The 19,938-nt window shown below is 40.8% G+C and overlaps 1 protein-coding gene across 13 annotated transcripts in view; it reads left to right on the top strand.

Moving 5' to 3' along the window:
* The window catches only part of ESRRG (estrogen related receptor gamma), a 391,578-nt gene that overhangs the window by 213,760 nt on the left and 157,880 nt on the right, over nt 1–19,938 (top strand). Inside the window, exon 1 of one of the 13 annotated variants that reach the window (XM_017812807.1) lies at nt 16,762–16,782. The exons of 11 other annotated variants lie outside the window; for them this stretch is intronic. Coding sequence is in view for 1 of the 2 variants with exons in the window: in XM_017812799.1 (XP_017668288.1) it covers nt 17,252–17,307 (56 nt within the window). In the remaining variant the exon portion in view is untranslated. Of the gene's footprint in view, nt 1–16,761; nt 16,783–17,188; nt 17,308–19,938 lie in introns of those variants that run through there. One more of the 13 variants, XM_017812799.1, reaches the window with a different exon arrangement.

Below are 19,938 nucleotides of genomic sequence, written 5' to 3' on the forward strand. Positions count from 1 at the left end.
AGGTGCAGAACCATTCTAAAATACTTGCTCTGCATCTGTCTTGTATTGAAAGTACCACGTTCAGCAGCTGCATCAGAGTTAAGTGAAAGTGCTTAAAATATTCCAGTGGTGTAAGATTCCCTGGTAAGCCCTTCAAACTTAGAGCATTCAGCTGGTGCCCCAGGATCTCTCAGTTACTGATGTCTGTAGCCAGTATTTCTACATTAGCTTGCTGGGAACATAGGTAACACACACTAAGCATCCTTCAGCTTCTGCATTTATCAGTGGAATTGCTTTACCTTGAACTACTGTACACAGCTATAGGTAAACAGAGAAGAATGTGGTGAGAAAGTACACAGAAGAAGGATTTATATGAGGAAAAGTTGCATTTGCTTTGTTCAATGAACAAAAGAAAATAACACTTTGAAAGGCTGCAAGTATTAGCGTGTTATTATCACATCGTACTTTCTGCAGGCAAAAAAAAAAAAGGAAGTTTAAAGGACAAAAGGAACTTTTCTGAGAAAGAGAAATCCTCTCTCTACTATCTACGTATTTAGCATAGATGATGTGGTTTGTGTGCTACAAGTACCACTGCTATTTTGTCTGTCTGGCGCGTGATGCGTTTGCCAGATTAGAAACATTAGTGCCCTCTATTGTTCATCAGAGAACTGCAAATATTTTTACAGATTATGATCCTTATTATCGTTCTTGGTATCAAACAGATTTTAACAAAACCCATGCACGATATAAAAGCATATTTCTGTAAGCTAAACTGCTTCATCAAGAACAGTGCATATGGTTTTTTTCACTATATCAACATTCTGGTACAACTTCTTCCACTTTATGAGATGCAATAAAATAAATTATAACCCTCGATAGGGGAAAATGTCTTGAAATACCTATAGAAATAGACATGCTTTTTGCTCACATACTTGCTGACAAGTTCACTTCTTTCCGTGTGTATTTTTTTAGTAGCAAAGATATTTTTAATCAAACAATTCTTGAGTGTCTGAAAGGAAAGTGTTTTGAAAGAAATGTTGCCTCTTTTTTTCCCCCCTAAATTCATATTTTATTTCAAGAAATTGGATTTTTATTATCTTTATAGGCTAGAAATACAAGAGAGTACAACTTTTCATAAGAACAATAGAAAAATAACGTGGCCAAGCTGTGTTTTTTTTTTTTTTTACTACTTTAAAGTGAACTGCAAGAATGACAACTTCATTCAAGCAGATCATTTGGAATTACATTAAACAGCTGCTATTAAACAGCTGACAACAAAGGAGACCATTTTGATCTCGACAGCAGAGAGATTCGAGCAGCATGCTCCCTCAGTGATGTTATGAGGAACACATTGTGCTCTTGTATACCAACACGCAGTGTACTCCCCACTGTGCTTGTTGCCAAACACCGTTTTTTCAAATCACTTTGTATTCAGTCAGGGATCCGGGAAGTCCAAATCCAGCCAGACAAATGCAGAACAGCTTAGTTGAAGCAGCTTTAACAGGTGCCATCAGCACAGACTTGTCGAACCAGAGAGACAAGGCAAACAACTATGGAGTGGTGGTCAACAGGGTGTGGATTTGCCCCATTGCACATGATGGCACGGAGTAGTAAATGGCTTTGTTGCCACAGAGGCTGGTTTATGGCACTTGGGTAAAGGGGAGGGAAAGTGACAAGGAAAATACGTGGTCACTCCTTACAGACAGAGCCTGCTAGACTTTTATGCTCACATTAATTTGTTCTTCTCAGTCATGCCAGACGCCGAGTGGACCAGAATAAAATGAGCATACCTGTAAAGGGATAAATGGAATGAACGTAGGATTGATTTAAGAGGGTGCTTCCCGTGCTTGAGATAGTTGACTGAAGGATGAGGAATAAAATAAGAGTAGAGATAATTGGATGGGTTCTTGTCTTATGCCGTCCTTGTCTTTCAGGGGTACGAGAGGCATCCCTTCGTTATATCACTGTAATCTGCCATTGCTCGTAATATGCCACGTGTTACCCACTAAGCTGTGTTACCTGTTCCCAGTGTGTAGCTGTCCTGCACTTTTTCTGCCTTTTCAGCCATAACCTTGACCCACTCCATGCTGTTGACCTTCTTCTGTAGGCGTGGATTTTTTTTTCAGGTGGTATAACAGTGATAGAAAATAGGTTATAATACTTAAAGCAATTGTATATTCTACTGTTTTCTTTAGGTAAAGACTTCGTGTAGTGATCTCTGAATAACATGAAGGGATGTAGTTGATCAGAGGATTAGAATATATTAGAATATATTGCCTTCTAGCAAAAGAGGGAAATTCCAGTAAATGACTTGGTAAATGTTCAGATTTGAATTTCAAATTGAAACATAATATTTACAGTGTTAAAGAAATACGAAAATTTACTCCCCTGAGAAATTTTGCAAGGCATTAAACTAAATTTTTATGTTAGGCTCTTAGTTTTAGTTTTATGTCTGTATTTACATCAATAGTCCTTCTCACTTTCACAGAAATTATGTGAAAGAAGATGTGGAAAGTTGTCAGATGGGGCTCTGCCAGTCACAGAATGATTCTGCAGGCTTGTTTTGAAGAATAGTATTGGTAAGGACAAAAATTATAAGCTATGCATTAAATGATGCTTAGCTGGCCCAGAAACTGGAGACTTTATTTTCCTGTAAGAAAACCTCTACCTTTATTATTGTTGTCACACTAATGATGGGTAAAAAAAAGGAAGGTGTCCTGGACAGAAGTGTTTAGAAATGACTGATTATAAGGGATGTCTGCCCTCTTTCCTTCGTCACATAAAATAAAAAGTAGCGAATTGTGTTCATGTTGGCTATGTGCACTTCCACTGTAGAAGGGGTTTGTCGAGTTTGAGTTTAAATTGGACTGTAGTGGTTATGAAGCTTGACTGTATACCATGAGTAAAAAAATCCTCACATGGAAACTTTTGTTCTTCGCTTTATGCAAAATAATTCAAGCTACATCATATATGAGTTACCTCAACGGTCAGTTCTTCCCTTTGTTTCATCATATCTCTAACCTGCATTTGTCTGAAGAACTGTTTGGCCTGAAAACCTTTGTTGTACAGGTAATTTGTGAATTCTCACCAAGTCAGCTCTCTCTTTGCTAAGCTAGATTAGTATGGTAGTGAAGTAATTCATAGTACTCTGCTGTTTATGATGAAGTGACATTTCATTGTACTTGAAATGACAGAATAAAAAGTATTTTCAAAGACATAAACAAAACACACCCCTAAACTCCCCCTGTCTCAAATTCTAAAGCAATCACTGCAATTGGACATGGACATTTAATGCTGCAGTTTCTTTTAAATGCCTGTGTTGTGTTGAAGTATTGTGGAAGTTTCTCTCAGGTGCAACAAAGAATTAAACCAGTTTTCCAGGTTAGGAATATGCCTTGCTGTTCATTGTGTGTTTGTGGAATGGAGTGTTGTTCTTAAAAGCAGTGGTTCTTGGCTGGTAGCGGGCACGGGCACACAATTCTCTTGGGCTCAGCCTCCTGGGGGAGGCTGTGCCTCCTCCCTGCTAAAGACAGCAGAGGAGACAGGTGGAGTTTAGTTCATGGTCTTTGCAGAAAGCCAGCTAGGTATTTCTGATTTAGTTTTGACTTCTTTCCCGCCGAGTCCAAGATGTCTCTTTTTCTGAGCTGGATTACATTACACAAGTCTGCATTGATGTGAAAAGAAAGCATTTACTGAAGTCAAGCATTAGGCATTCACATTTACAGAGGTCTGTGTGCATGTTATGTCCAGCATTGTGCAATATCTTGTACATTTATTTTTAGCCAGTAAGGAAATATGCTGTAGAGACGACATAAAAACTCTGGTAATAAGCAAATAAAAAAAATAATCTAAAAGAGATCAGGCTGGAAAAGTCTAACTTTAAATCATCCTTGTTTCTTTACATGCTCTTGTATTGGCTTAAAGTAATTTGTCTTCAACTGATACATATTCTTCTTAACATTTAGCTCAGTGTTAAGGAGCTGATACTCAATGGCAAGCCACAAGAAGGCTGAAATGGCAATATCATGAATAGTGAACTCTCTCTTGGTTTCCTTGACACCTGCATAGTGCATACTGCCAACTATGATAAATGGAGCAGAAATATAGACACTTACTAAAAAGATGGAGCAGAAGTTAAAGGCTGGAGCGAGAGACATAGAAAGATGTATGCTTGATCTCACTTGGAAAGAGAAACAAATGGGTAGGGGAGCAACTGAAGTTGAATGACATCTTGAAGACAGGAAAGGACTGAGGCTGAAGTGGCAGGAGGCCAGCAAGAAGAGCAGATGGGAGGTGGGACAAGTTTATTACCAAAGAGGCCATTGGATAGTAACAGTGCACATACTGCTAGAGAAACAGATGAGGTGAGCTGATCATTTTTCTGAATTCTGTCTGAACATGTCTCCTATTCGGATTCCTCATTTCTTGAACTTGGTATACTTTTTGGGAAACTTCCCTGGCAGATGGAAGAAAACCGTGCCATGTGATGCTCAGAAAAGCAATCATCAGAAAGATAGCAGAGTGGGATGGGGGAGTTGAGCTGTGTTCCAGGATATTTGAAGTTGTGTTCCAGAACATTTTTGTAAATGGGAAATATTGTGTTTGTAATTCTAAACTGTTACCCCTGGAAGAGCAAAGTAACATTAGAGAAGCATATTTTGATGAAGCTGAATTGGCCAGAACAGTTCTTCCCTTACTGTAGGAATTGGACAAAATATACCATGTTGTTTGGTTTGATAGTGGCCACTATTGTCTTACAAATCCTGTGTAAATTGACAGATGAGCCAGTCTCACCTGATGCTGGGAAAAAAAACAACAAACCAGCTGACCTTGTAAATGCCCCAAAGAGCAGAAGAAATGATGTTTTGCCTGCAGGGCTCATTAATTAGTTGAATTTCTCATCTAATCCTTTTGGGTCAGCTGTGTTGCTTAGTCTACTCCAGAAGGGACAGGCTTGTAGAAACCATCATGACAGGTATCTTCAAGATGCAGTACACAGGCATAAACTAAGCATGCATTCAGCAAGGTGTATTTTGCAACTTCTGGCCTTGCATGTTAATGAGGGAATAGAAGGGGGGGGTTATTTTCATTTGGATAGTTACAGTAAGCCTTTTAGATGATCTGATTTGAGATTAAAACAAACCTTGGACCAATCTGTGGAAAAATGTCTTCCTTGGTTTCTTTTCTTCTTAACTGTTCAGCTACTGCATCTCTCTTCCATCTGTACTAATTGTTGTTTTCATAAATCAACAGAAACAAGTAGTTCCAACAGTGTAGTAGTATGTGATACCTCATAATATCTCTAATACTACAGTCTAGTAAAATGCTTAAAAATATTGGCATGTTAGTAGCAGTTATTTAATTTTGTTCTTTGTTTTATTTATATCATAGCAAGTTTAAAGACTAAATTTTGCTCTGCACTGCACCATATGCACACACCTTATATGAAATTTGCTCATACATACACCTGCACAGTTGAAGGTAAAAGTGATCTGTCACCTTGACAGCATTTGAGGGATCTGCAATGCTTTAGGAGGTGTGATACCAAGGCAATGCTAGTTTCATATCTTCTTGGCAATAAAGCCAGTCTCAGTGCTAAGGATAGTAAAAGTTGACTGTTCTCTTACTAGCACTCGAAGAGGCAGAATGTGCTCCAGCCTCTTGCTCCAACTCATGCAAAGACAACAATGATAGAAGCTTTTGACTATCGGTATTAGTAAAATTTAAAACAATGGGCTGCAGAGTTACTTTGTTACTTACTTTGAATACAAGCAAGTGCTCTGCATTCCTCACTGTCTCTGTGCTTAGCTGCCTTGTTTTTTTGCAATAATAATATCATTTTATGTTAACGTGACGATACTCCTGCCTGTAAATCTTCAAAACTGTGTGAGCGAGAAAAAGATAGAGAATCACTACTCATTGCAACCACCTCTGGGGAGAAATTCAGCATTTGTTCAACAGCAAAGAATAACCTTACCTGGAAGTTCAGGACAATTAAAGTGTAAGTTAGCAATTTAAAATTCAGTATGCTATGGAAAAGGTATATTGTGCTTTAGGATATACTAACTGGGACAAAAAGATGGACACTCTCCCACCTGCCTCTCCGTGCTTGGTACTTCAGATTACTTCTGTGTATATAAATAAACATGTGGATAAGCCCCTTCACAACAAAGTTTCTCGTGCTCTAGATTGAGTTCATAGGCCTATTTTGCTACGCTGAGCATTTAAGAGCAAGGGAGAAGGCCAAGAAGACAGACACAGTGTGTATATCTATATCTATCTATCTTTTTCACAGAAAGCCGGACTAGAGCCAAAGTGTCTACAAAACTGTGTCACTGTAATTTTTTTCCTTGCTGTTTAAAGCCCTAGCCTGTATTATAGCTGGCTTAAGTCCTGTCATAACAAAAGTTGGATCTTGAGGTTTCAGCTTGTGCAGGTTTTTTGGTGTAATTTCTAACTTTTAAATGAGACGATATTAATTTTGAAGGAATTAGCCGGAAATTTCTTCATAGTGCAATGAAACGGCATGAGTTAGGCAGCCTAGCTGCTAAAGGTGTTCTAATGAAAACTAGGGTGATATGAAATTTCCCCGATAAAAGGATCTGTAGATTTCATCTGCTGTATTAAATGCCAGCCTAAAAGGGGGGGGGGAGTCACAAATGGTTGACTAGATATTATCTACTTTTACATTCCAGGGACACTCCTCTACGATCCAAACAAAGCCTGAAAATCTGGAGGGTTGGGACTATTTTCTTCCTCAAGGCTGGCAAGCTCCTTAGAAGTTTCGATCGCTTATTCTTGTATTTTATTGTTATTCTCTTAACCGGCTCCTTTTCGGATGCCATGCGAGGGTGTCAGGCTGTGGCGTGGCCAGGTGTTTGTGTGACCGCCATCCCCCCAGGGCTGGGGGCGGGGAGGGGGGGACACCGGGAGGTGTTGAGTGCTGAATGTTAAGCTCGTTCCTTTGTATGGCTTAGAAATCTCTGTTGTCCGGAATTGTACAGATAAGGCAGACCCATTTGCTTCATTGTCAGGCAATGTAGCTGAATAGAAATGCAAATGTGACATAAGGGGACTGCGCTGGGGAGGCGTTCGCTGTTACCTCCTATAACAGTGCTCCTGGCTGTTGGAAAATTCCTGCAGAATCCAAGGGGGTGTATGTGTGTGTGTCTGTTTATTTTTTATTTTAAAATATTTTTAAATAATTAGCTACAGGTTCTAGGGAAGATTCTCCCAAAGAAAATGTCTCTCTCTTGCAGATGCTTTTATTTTTATGCAGTGGAACGGCTTGGTTTTAACTCCCTTATCAAGAGCTGCATGCACTGCCCAGACTAAATTGGGAGCATCTCCACACTGTTTGACAAATAGATTTTTTGTAAACTGATTTAGCCTTTTCATTGTTTGCATTTCATTATATAGCAGACTTCATGTCACAAAATCGGTATTCATTCAAAATAGAGAATTTAGAGATAGGACTGTAGCCAGATAAAAAAATATTGCACAGCTCAGGTCTATTAACCATAGAATAATAGCAAGTCAGTGATCCAAGGGGTAGTTCTTCTGCAGGGAAGGGCTAACATAACTGAGGTCAGGAGTCAGACCTCAGGACTTCAAATGTGGCTGTCACCAGATTTACAAGTAAATCTACTGGGAAAACAGGGAAAATGAAGGGACCTTGCAGGATAAGGAGAGAGAAAGGCAGCCCAGCTCTTTCATCTTAAATCTCAGGCTTCTCAGTGGATGAAGAATAAAAGTCTGATTTGCTTAAGTGCTTCACTTTATTCAAAAACTCTGAGTTGCATCTTCCAAAGCATGATTCAAGGATCTAACTCAATCAGGTTTAGAGAATTTATTTAGAAAAATAACATTTAAAGAGAGCTGATTCTTGTTTTTCTGCCAAATTCATTATTGAATAAAAGACCGTTAGCATTCTGAAAATATGTGTACCAAATGCAAACAGTGCTAAGGAATACAGATATGGTCTTTAATAAAGCTGGCGAAGTTTATGTTAATACCTTGGGAGCAGAAAATCTGAAGTTGGGGTAAATGGGTCAGTAGGAAGACTGAGTCACAACTTTTCCTTTTGATATTTTATTTCTAAAAGCCTTTCCAATTTTTTAAAGCCTATTGTTTCCTTGACAATAATAGAGAAATTCTTCTCTTTCTTTTAGCAGTCACGTTGTAATGGTTGCATGCAGAAATTGCTTTAGATTTTCTTATTATAACAGCTCCTGGACATAATCCTCGTGCTTATAAACTTCAGCTGCTTTGGACGTACTCCTGGATGGGTTCAAGGCAGGTAACAGCAAGGGTGTTCCCTCGGAAATCAGTATTTCATTGGGTAGTATTCTTTGAACTCATGCTCAGATAAGCTGTAACCGTGTTCTGGGTTACCTGGTCAGCAAACAGACTGTATCATGGTGCTAGTATTAGATCTATTTCCTAGATGCACAAAAATGGATGTGCTTTCAGGAATTAGGTAACCAGGAATCTGTTATGCAATGTTAAAGCGTTGTGGGTAATGAGGAATCTGTTCTGCAATGCTAAAGTATTGCAGGGCTGTGCTACTCAAGTTAATGTGCATTTGTTTGAGAAAGGAGTGTAAAATCTAGCTTTCAGGTGAGTATGGCATGTAACACACCCGTAACTCGGTGTGCTTTCAAATCAGGTCACGTGGAAGCTCTGTAAGCAGAGAAGTGGGGACTTTGGAGGGACAAAATTAATAAGGTGGCTACAAACTAGAATGAAATACGGAGACATTCACTTCTGTGTACATATGTTGGTTCAGCTTACTTTTTTACCACTTATTTTTTGTGTGTAAAAATATGAATATAACCAAGAGCCTATAATATAAGACATTTACTTGTGGTTTGTGTAGGTATGGGTGCACACATACAGACACATGGAGAGAAACATATACATCTACAGTAATTGAACCAAATTGTTTGTGATACAAGTGTCAAAAGTGCAACAAGTCTAAAGGATGTACTTTCTGGATCAATTCACACCTTGAGTGAGTGCTTTAGCAGGGAAATATTGACTAGATCTGCTTAAAAGTCATACTGATATTTTATTGCTTTATTCAGGATACTTGAATCAAATAATTGTAATTCTCACTTTTCATTTTTTTGTCTGTGAAAGACAGACATTTATACTGTAGACAAGTTAAGCTAAATTTCTGGAGATGTAACACCTGAAATGGAGACAGAGCTGGTGGGAGGAAAAAAATCCCATCTAATATGAAGACTTAGATTTTCATGTTTCTTAAAAAAGAAATTAAAATATAAATTCAAATTTGCAAGTAAATGAATTAGGCTGAAAGAGTGTGTGTGTAATGTTTACACCTTAACCATTACACATGGAGCTAAATCTAGCGATTTGAGATAGAATAATTGAATAGGGCTAACTGTCTGGTCAATAGGAGTGAAGCTGCTATAGGACATAAACATAGTTGATAATAGAAGGCTTCAACTGTAGAAGAATGTAATTAGGATTTTATGCTGTCATTTGATCATATGTACTAATACAGCCAGAAAAAATGTTTTAATTGTAATAATGTAACACAGACATTTTTGTTAATATGTGATTCTTATGTATTGTATTAACAATGCCAGTTTGATTCCATTAAATGTCAGAGTACAAGTCTACTAGAGATAGCAGGATTGTTGCACTTGCGTTGGTGTATACTGACATATTCTTGATGGGTATTCTAAACCTTCTACCCACTGCTAAGGGGAAATGAATACAGCAGTGAACAGCATCTCAGCATCTGATACCTTCTGTAAAGGTTTCCTTTAGGACATCAGGTCTTTGACTTTCAGGGGAATGGAGCTGAAGGACCTGGGAAAAGAGCAATGTGTGGTGAGCTCCACTTTTCTTTTGAACTGCTGGAACCATACAGTTACCATTTGAGAGCTGTATATCCGTAAAAACCTTTATTTTAAGTCTCTTCATATTAATGGTTGGGGAAAAGTACGAGAGGTTCACGAGTGTGTGCCCAAGAAATCATTTGACCTGGAGTCTAATTATGCCTCTAAACAAACTTTACATTATTAAGGGCTCAGTCAGTCAGCAGATATAGGCATTTAAAAGAAGGCATGTATACAGAAAGAAAAATTAGAAATCTGTTACTACACGGGCAGATTTCAGTGGCCTTCATGGAAGTCTTTACCTGTTTTAGATCTGGATGTCTAGAGTTGAGTTAAGGGTAGCTAATACCTTTTGGTGAGGAAGGATTACCCTTGAGCATTTGAACTCAGCCTTTGTTACTGGTTTCTTCCCCTAGTTTCAGAGCAGTTAATTTCCCATGGTGAAAGCTCTGATTCACCAGCACAGTCAGGTTATCCTGAGCTCAGGATGTTTTACTAGTCTCATTTTTCTCCAGTATTAATTCTGTGCAAAATTCTTGCTTCCTAGGTTAGGGAAATGTTAGAAGATAGATAATCTCACCTTGATCTTGGAGAGAACAGTTATATACTTCTTTATTATATTGAATTCTTCCCTAATAGTTATGGATGACAGGACACCCATGTGGAAAGTCCCTTTTTTGCTTTTCAGGACTAAAAATAGATGCTTTTCTGATGTTGGTATTCATTGTAGTGTTATTTACTCAACTGTGAGTGTTGAATTTAGTGTTCCTTGCACCTTTAAAAAGTGCAACCTCTTTAATCTATTGTTTTAAAAGACATGCATTAGATGTCAGACAACATAAAGACAGAATGTAGAGATAACCCTGATGTAAGTGATGGTTCCAGTCATCTAGTGTATGGATAAAAGATTTCCAAGGCTATGTTACTTGGCAGTTCAACATGATCTGGCTGTTTGTTAATCAGAGAACATGAGAAGAACAAAGGAGGGAGAACAAAAATGTTGAAAAAAGTATCGTATAGCTAGATGTGCACGGGGACAAGTAACACGGGGGTGGATTGGATAAAGCAGAGTCATGGAAACAGTGAGCCGTAAGAGGGCAAAATTTGTTTCATGTGACTTGAGTTTGTTGGTAAAGGCGATAACATTTTGTATTCAGGCAGAGAGCATGTTCTGTAAATCTCTTCAGTTACCCGTTCCCTGGGTGTCGCAATAGATTAAGTCGCTGTGTGATGATATGACACCGCCATCACTCGTCTTCCTGGGATATTGCTGGCAGCAACAACAAACCTGTGTCTTTGGCACAGGGGAAGGAATTTAGTGCTTGAGGGGTTAAATTACACAGGCTCCCCTGTGGATCAGCTTATGCTTGGACAGTAATAATAGCAATAACATTAATAATAAAAATGCCAGAGTGAAGGGAGTGAAGGGGGAGCAGGGGGAGAAAAAGGAAGAAGAGTGATGGAAGATGGGCTGGGGTGGTCGGGGGTGGGGGGAAGGCAGGCTGGAGAATGCCTTGTTTTGTACAGCAGGTGTACCAGCTCCACGTCAGATGTCGTAGGAGCCTCTGCGACATGGACATGCACAAATAGACGTTACCAAAGCTTTGAGAGTGGTTGGTGGCTCTGTGCGTGTCTGCGCTCTCGCTTCAAGCCATGATATCCTAGGGCAGTGTAACAAGCAATTCATGTCAGCTCACAGTAAAGATTATTGGTGCTTTCACTGGGGAAATATTTACGCTCCATCTTCTTCTATTTTTAGAACTTTGAGCTTGCAGTCGGGTAGAAGGGCTGGTGGGGGAGTGGGAAGAGACCCATTGAGGGACACATCTCATCCCTCAATTAGATGGAGCTAAACCCTTAATCTTGCTTAGGAATAGCTGCTGATGCTAAGTTTTGTTCTTTCCCTTCTGGTTTAGTGGGATATTACATTTCACTGCAGTATTGGTGATAGAATGGTATGTCAACTGGAATGTTTTGTTTCTTACAGAAAGCATAAACACATTTTAAGGAAAGTATTTTTACATAGATGAGGCCTCCAAAAAAAAAAAAAACAAAAACAAAAACAAAAGGTAATATAAGTGCAGAATAAAGTGAACTTTGGTTTGGTTTTTTTTTTTTTTTAATTTCTGGGTAGAAAAGCCATCACAGTTAGGGACACCAATTTATTGCATTGCTGAAAAAAAAAACCAAAACAACAAACAAAAAAAGAAATCTGAATTTGTTCTCTTTCAGATTTGTTGTTTATCATAATAATCCTTCTAGTGAAAAGGACTAATTTACCCTTTCTATAGGAATATTTTAAGTGCGATTATCATAATATCACAGCTGCTGAAAAGGTCTAAAATAGGACATTGACCTTGAACGTGTTCCTGCGTTTAGTATGTGGTGCTTAACATTCAAGAAACAATATAACTGCAACTCATTTATTAATGTATAATCTCAAAATGTTAACTCTTGCTCTGTAAATACATGCCACAAGGATTGTAGAAAGCTTGCAGTATCCCATGAAGTACATGTGGTATTTTATCAGTGTAAATATGTATAAGATTTTCAAGATTTCTGCTGGGAATACTCCATAACTAAAGTAAGTTTTCCCTTTGGTACTGCACTAGTTTATGATTTAATTTTTACTGACATTCCACCAGTCATATTATTAGCTTCACAAAATGAAAGTGAAATAATCCTGTATTAATTAAACAGAGCAACTGAATTCCCTCAGTCATCTTATCCTTGGCTGTCTGAGACAGTAATGCACTTCAGTTTCTCTAAAGAAACTTCCACTAAAAAAAGAGCTTGGGGTAATAGTGAGATATCCATATTGAAGTGTGTGCCTGCATTATCTTTAGGGAGGAGACCTTTTTTGGTGGGTGACAGGCAGTGTGTGTGTGGCTTCCTTTTTCTTTCTGGGTTTTTTTCCCCTTTCTTTTTGTCAGAGGGTTTGGAAAAGGTGTTTCGTCAAGAGAATAATATTCATTTATAGCAATGTGAACCATTTCTATTCTGTACCAGTGAAGGCAGTCATCTAAATACCCATACCCATGCCCTTGAAAATAAAACAAGGAGAAAATATGGAGTATTTGTTTGAGATCAGATAAATTGAATGTAGTTCAGTAACATGGTAAGGCAATTGCTGTTATTTCACAGAGACATTTTTTTGTATGCTGGAACTGAGTGTAGCAGCAAAAGCTAAAAAGCCTTGCTCTGTGTATTTGTGAACGCACTGTGGGTGAGTTCTAAGGAGCATTCAGATATTGTGTTGTGTGAGCTTTTTGCCCTGAGATCAAAACAAGGAGTAATTAATGCTAAATACAGCAGATGGCTTTAAAGTAATAACTTGGTACAGTTGTCCAACTGTGTACAAACAGGTGAGCAAAATCTGGAACTTCAGAAGTGTTAGGTTTTTTAACTCATTAGCAGTATATCCAGCGGTGCACCAAGTGCCTTCCAGTGAGAAACACAAAAGACGAATAGACAGTGACAATATTGTTCTAATATTAATCTCACTGTAGCATAGAGTGAGATCACATCTGAGTTATGTTTCTTTAAGTAGTGATTGTGAATAAAGAGAAAAATCACATATTTGATGACACTTTGGTATTTATTTCACACTCTTAACAATAAGGTATTTTCCAGCTAGACTTCAAATAAGGTTCCATGTTGTATTGCAAATTTCTATCTAAAGTTAATAGTATACTTCTTCCCAAATAAATTCTCAGCAGCTAACACACTTTCATGATCTTGCTCTTTCCCTGATGGCTTGAGCTTGTTGCTCCTTTTGGTAAATACACATTTGACACAATGCACTGTGTGGCTTCTGCGAAGTGCCACTGAATCTTACTTCTTCAGTTGCCTTGAGGTAGTTGTGCTTTAAGAATCTGGCTGTTTAGATGCCTTGAAATGTCTACAGTATTTAAATGTGAAGAAGCTTAAAGATGTACTGTTTGGCACACATGAAAAATTACATGCACAGAGAGATATGGAAATGTAGGTGCTGCTCAGTAATGCCCCTTGACTGGTACAGACACTCCTGACAATTTTTTCCTTCCCCTCTCTCATTCCATTACCACTGTTTTGTATAGACTCCTTGTGGTAAGATTTTGCACTGTACAGTTTGATAAGTTAGTGCAGATGTGTGTTTGCATGCATGTTCTTATTCTGTATTCCCTGATAAAATTCAGTAAACTGATATCTGGCTTGAGCTTTTTTTCCCCCCCATAGTACTATTTTTGTTTATTTCTACAGAACAGCTTGAGAAAATGAAGGTACACTTAGCCCCAGTTTACTTGCTGCTGTAATCTCTTTACCTTTTTTTCTTTTCCCCTTCCCCAAACTGATCAGTAACTGTGAAACCCAAGTTCAAGAATGTAGTTGGAATTCCAGGCCCCAGTCTGGTGGAGGTGACACTTTCAGTCCCCGGGGGAAGAAGCCAACTGCTTTGTTTATCAACATGCAAAGTACAGCACAGTATTTCTGGTTCTCCAAGAAGCAGCACTGCCAGGGAAGAGAGCTGCTTGCTTGGATGAAAGATGGTTGATAGAAAAGTAGTGATGGCTCACAGGGGGAGAGGAAAAACGTATTATTTGGGGGTGTAAAGGGGGGGCGGGAGATGACAAGCTAACAAGGTAGTGGAAGCCATGTGAACATGAAAAGGAAGGCTTAAAGGAAGACAGATCAGGACAGAAGGAGAGGCCATGTTTCAGCACCTGAATATAAAATCTTAGGAGATAATGAACGGAAGTAGAAAGGAATAACCTGTCCTTTGGTAAGTTTCAAAATGGAATAGCTGTCATATTTTCAGGAGGGTGTATTCCAGGGAACTTAATACAGAAAAGTGACCATATCAAATTACACATGTATAGGGGTTCTTTAGGGGTGATTTTTATATAAGAGAAAACATACACATGCGAAGATTTGAAAGCATTTTGGAATAAAAAAATTGGAATAAAAAATATTGAAAAAGAGCCATTTGGGGTATAAATCTATAAATGGAGAGATACTCAGTACAAACAATCTATTTGCATTTTCGTGTTTTGCTCATGTGCACATGTAAATCAGTTTGTAGGACCTGTATTTTGAGTTCATATAGTCATACAAATAACTATACATAAAGACTTCATATTGAAGTTCTGATTTGATCCCAAAATCTGTTTATCAAAATGTTACTTAAAGAAGATGTTCTAATACAGTACTGTGGGTTAGTACCTCTCATTTTAAAATTTGTTAAAAACAGATTTTTTTTTTTGTCCCTGATGTTTCTACAGAGTACTTAAATTTTACTCTACATTTCAGAGCTTTTTAATCCAGTGCTCACAAGCGAATCTACATCTTGATTACAGAGTTCACATTTAACAATATAGACAGCATAATGCTACTGGTAATTAAGCTTTTACTACCTGCTTTTATACAGTAGTCTGAGCTGTAGTTTTGCTGTGGTGGTTCCAATTCCTAAACTTAAATGTATTTATACCATGCTTGTAGGAAGCAGGCCTAGTCTTCGCATAAGGTTAAATACATAACACTGGAATCTCTCTGCTGTGAACAAACACAAACGTGTCTATTGAACCTATATCTTTTGGAACTTTGTTCTGTTGCTGTGAAACAGATTTGGAGAGGGCATTTGTGTTTCCATTTGTGAATGGTATTACTGCATTTTGAGGGTGTGCACTGATTTGTTTTGATCTAAAAGACTGCCATTTGCATCGTGTTAGGGCTCCAGTCACAAAGATTTTGTAAGAGTAGAGCTGCATTCTAAGAAATTATTGTCTTTCCAGAGTCAGTTTGTTTTTTTTTTTTTGGTTGGAAAAGGCTTTTTTTTTTTTTTGTTGTTGGGGGCGGAACCCTTTGACCTTGGAAATTAGTTTTGTTTTTTTGTTTTTATTTTTAGTTAAGGTTATTGGTTTTTGGGGGAAAAAATGCATTCCTAATTCATTACTGATTCTTTCAACACGGAATTCTGTGAGTATGTTTCAGTGCAAACAGTGCCTCTAAATTTGAGTATGGTCACTGTGTTGGAACAAGTTTAATCAGGGACCTTTCATGTGACAGAGAACAACTCTGAGCTGGCTCTAAGCGGTGGTTTGCTGGAACCGGGCTCGGTGATGTTTATGCAGGCGTGCCTACAGGGCTGTGTGTTTAATGCCCTTTCAGTTCAGCAAAACTTGCTTTACAAAAAAACTAAACCCCCAAACACTGTCGAGGTCTAGGCACCCTCCCAGATTTACTAATGCAGAGCTACGACAGTGCAGCCCTTATCTCATTAAAATGAGGCAGGCTGAGTTAGTCCGCTCTAATCCCTGCACACTTACAGAGGAAATTGATCAGTTCTGGAGCTTTTATTTCTCTTTCTTATATCTAAATACACACATCTAAACATCCAAATATTCGCACAGGGTGTATATATAATATATATATATATATATATATATGTTACGATGCAGCTATAATCTGTATAGGAATATACGTAGCTGTATTCGCTCCCAGTTTCACCCATGATGTTAAGGAATGGATTTGAGTGCTCGTTTTTTTAGGAATGTCTTTCTTTTTTTTTTTTTTTTTTTTTTTTTTAGCTAAGTAGAAAAGGAGGCTTAAGATTTTTAAATAGTTAATTATATAATTTTTATGTTTTTATATATCACATTACATATACATAATCAAATTCCAGCTCGCCCCCCCTCCCTTTTCCCCCAAAAGCAACTCGCACGACAATGAAAAGTTGAGTTACCCAGAGGCTTCGGCAGGCTGCGCTTGGCGTTATTATTATTTGTTTTTCCCCGGCGCCGAGCAGTTCCAAAGGTTAGGGAAGCGGCGGTCAGGAGAGCGCGCCGGGAGCCGAGCCCGGCTGCCGCCTCGGCGAAACGCCGCGACCGGCGGCGGCGGCGGCGCAAACTTCAATCCTCTACCTTTGCGCGCAATCCTTAACCGGGAGCCTGCCAAGGTACCTGCCGAAGTTGGGGCCGGGCGGGAAGGCGAGGAGGAAGGGAGGGAGGAAAGGAGAGAGCGCGGGCAGCCCCCGCCGCCCCGTCCGGCGGCGCGGGCACGTCCGCGGGCTGTGCCCCGGCGGCCGCCGCCGCCTCAGGCCGCTCCCCCGTCCCCACCCTCTACCTGCCGCGCGGGCCGCGCGCCGGGCCGCCCCGGCGCCCCTGGCGCCTGATTGGCCGCCGCCCCACCAATCGGCCGTCCCCCCGGGCCGGGGGATGCATATGTACAGCCCTGCTGCATATTCATGAGCTCCGAGCGGGGCTTTAAGTCCTTGATTAGGCGCGCGGGCGAGCTTTTGGTCCCCGCCCGCCGCCGCCGCCGCCGCCGCCGCGCCCGGAGCGCGCCCGTGCCAAGTGCGCGGCGCTCGGCCACGGAAACTTTGCTTTTCACCGCGGGGGCGCACGGAGGATGGTCGCCGGGCGCACATGGATTCGGTAGAACTTTGCCTGCCGGAGCCGCTCTCCCTGCACTACGAGGAAGAGTAGGTACCGCTCCCCGCCCCCACCCCACCGCCGCACGCCGCCTGCCCCAAAACATGACAGGCGCCTAAGACGCCGCTGCAGGTAACGCTGCGCCGCGGCCGCGGGCGGGAGCCGGCCCGGGGCGCTGCGCGCCGGGGCGGGCCGGGCGGGAGGCGCCCGGCGGGAGCGGTGCCGGCGGCGGGCGAGCGCCCGGCCCCGCCGCTGCCCCGGCGCTCGCCGTCTGACAGGTGCGCGGCTCCCCGGGCAGCGCCGGCGGAGCGGCGGGCGGGAGGGAGCCCGCGCCGCGCTGGGGCCACGCCGGGAGCGGCCCCGGCGCGGTGGCTGCGGCCGGCGCGGTGTGACCGCCCTGCCGGGGGGCGCCGCTCCGGACCGGCGGCCTCGGCGGCCGGGGGGGGCGGCGTGTGGCACTTGGCGGGGTCCGCGCCGCACGGCGCGTCCCTCCGCTCCTGCTTTTCCCTGCGAACACTTTTTGAGGAGCCACAGTTCTTGGCTGGCACTTCTTAGGTACCTGGCGGAGTGACTCCGGCGGAAAGCGCGGCGCCCCGAACAGAACCGGGGCTGAGGAGCGGCTCCTGAACTTGATTTGAGCCCCGCAGCCGGGATTAAATGTTAGGGTATCACGGGAGCTGTCACCGGTTCATTTTTCTTTATGTCGAGCCAGTTACGTAGCTGTGTGCCGGTGTTACGCCGAGAGGGACAGTAGCGCCGCGGAGAAGCCCCGGCTGGCCGCCAGCATCGCCCCGGACGCAGCGACGGAGAGGCTGCTCGGGAGGTGACAGTGTACTATAGGTAGATGCCCACTAGCTGTCCTTACTGCCTGCACAGTGCAGGGCTGTTGATAATTAAGCCAGGCATGAAAAGTGAATCGCGGTGATTGCACGTTAGTGAAATAATACGGGAAGTAGCGAACAGCCTGGCTCGCAGGAGTACAATTTGGGAAGGGGACGCAGGGAAAACCACTGTAATGTTCCGGGGTAAATAAAAGAAAATAAACAGAGGAGGGTGCCCTTTCAGATATGGTTTATAGATCAGTGCACTGTGTATAGTGTAAGATAGCTTCATAAATGTAAGAATGCAGTTTCTACAGCTTTTCCCATAGTGACACGTTTTTTATAAAATATATAAAGAGATGATAAGTTGGGTGTTAGTTGGGCTTTTTTGTGATTTTTTTTTTTGGATGCTTTGTCCCCTCCAGCCCCCCCAAAGGAGCTTTCTTGAATTTACCTTCTTACAGCTAATTTGAATGATTAGTTTAGATAAGCCTCTTAGAGTAGATGCATTTAAATGAAATCGGGGCACATGTCTTTTTGGCTCTGGTGCAAGGTTCGAACTAATTTTTTTCTTCCTCTTTGGCTCAATTCAAAGTCATCTTAAAGCACTCCCAATATATTGTGTGAGTGCAGGGCTTGAGTCGTGTGGGATTCAATGGACACAGGGAAAGAACTGACATTCAGAAACATATCTGCTTCTCTGTCTCAATTAATAAACTCCAGAGTTTTACACATTAATAATATCCATAGTAATCGTGATTTGACTATATACTGTAACATGCATATGCACATGTGAGTATAAGGACATATGAAACAGGTATTGTAGTTTCTGCAGTTCTTGTGTTATGGATGAGGGTAGAGAGGATTCAAGCTAAAAATTGTCTGAACATTTTGAGAGTGCAGAGACATCTGTCTGACCATCACTAGGTATGCTTTGATTTTAAGGCAGAGCATGTTAAAGAATGCAATAACTTAAAGCCAGCTGCAGTCTTGAATTTTTGCTCTTTCAGCAATAACAATAGCACTAATAATTACTAATAGTTAATGACCTAACAGATGCAATAAATATATCTGCTCATTTTGACATATGTGTCAGTTTAATAATTTTAAATGAATCAGTGCGTTCATAACAGGAAATCTCCCTCAACCTCTGATTAAAATGTAACGTTGACTAAAGGATTATAGAGCGGACTTAATTTTACTGACTGTTTTAACAGTTGTCACAGCTGTTGGAAGAAGGAAAGGCAATTGAAACACTCCAAAAAAAGGGGGGGGGAGGAAAGAACGGGAGTAGTTTAGTAAATTTGAACGTGGTCTCTGAATGCCAAACATAAAAAAATGAGCAGATTTGTAGCTCCAGAAAGCTGCTGTGCGTTATGTATGTTTACCTTTTGTGGCTCACTGTGTTTCATTCATTTGAACATTTAGCAGTTTCCCTACTTTCTCCATTTAAAAATGTGCAACTGCGTTTAAATGTGGAACAAATTCAGCTGTTCATGTGCATAGAGTTTCGTCTTAGAATGCAACCGATAGAATACACAGCTGACAAGAAACAAAGGTTGTGTAGAAAGGCTGTAACATTTGAAAAGTGGACATAGGTGTCGCATCATGTGAATACTTCAGTGCAGTGATGGTTGGTGTACATATTTTATGTTTTTCTAACCGTTCTCATGTTGCGATGTGGGAATGATGTGTGGAGTTACCCTGCGAGTCTGTCTGGGTTATGTTTACGTACGGATGAATATGAGTGTGTGTGTGTAGATTCACATGCATGTATGTTTGTGTGTGTGCAGGGTTGATTATATGCTAAACTTAAAATGAGTTTGTGTCAGTTTCACTCTAAAATATTTTGACGTAGCT

This window comes from Lepidothrix coronata, unplaced genomic scaffold (assembly GCF_001604755.1).
Source record: "Lepidothrix coronata isolate B3197 unplaced genomic scaffold, Lepidothrix_coronata-1.0 Scaffold38, whole genome shotgun sequence".
NCBI classification, from domain to species: domain Eukaryota; kingdom Metazoa; phylum Chordata; class Aves; order Passeriformes; family Pipridae; genus Lepidothrix; species Lepidothrix coronata.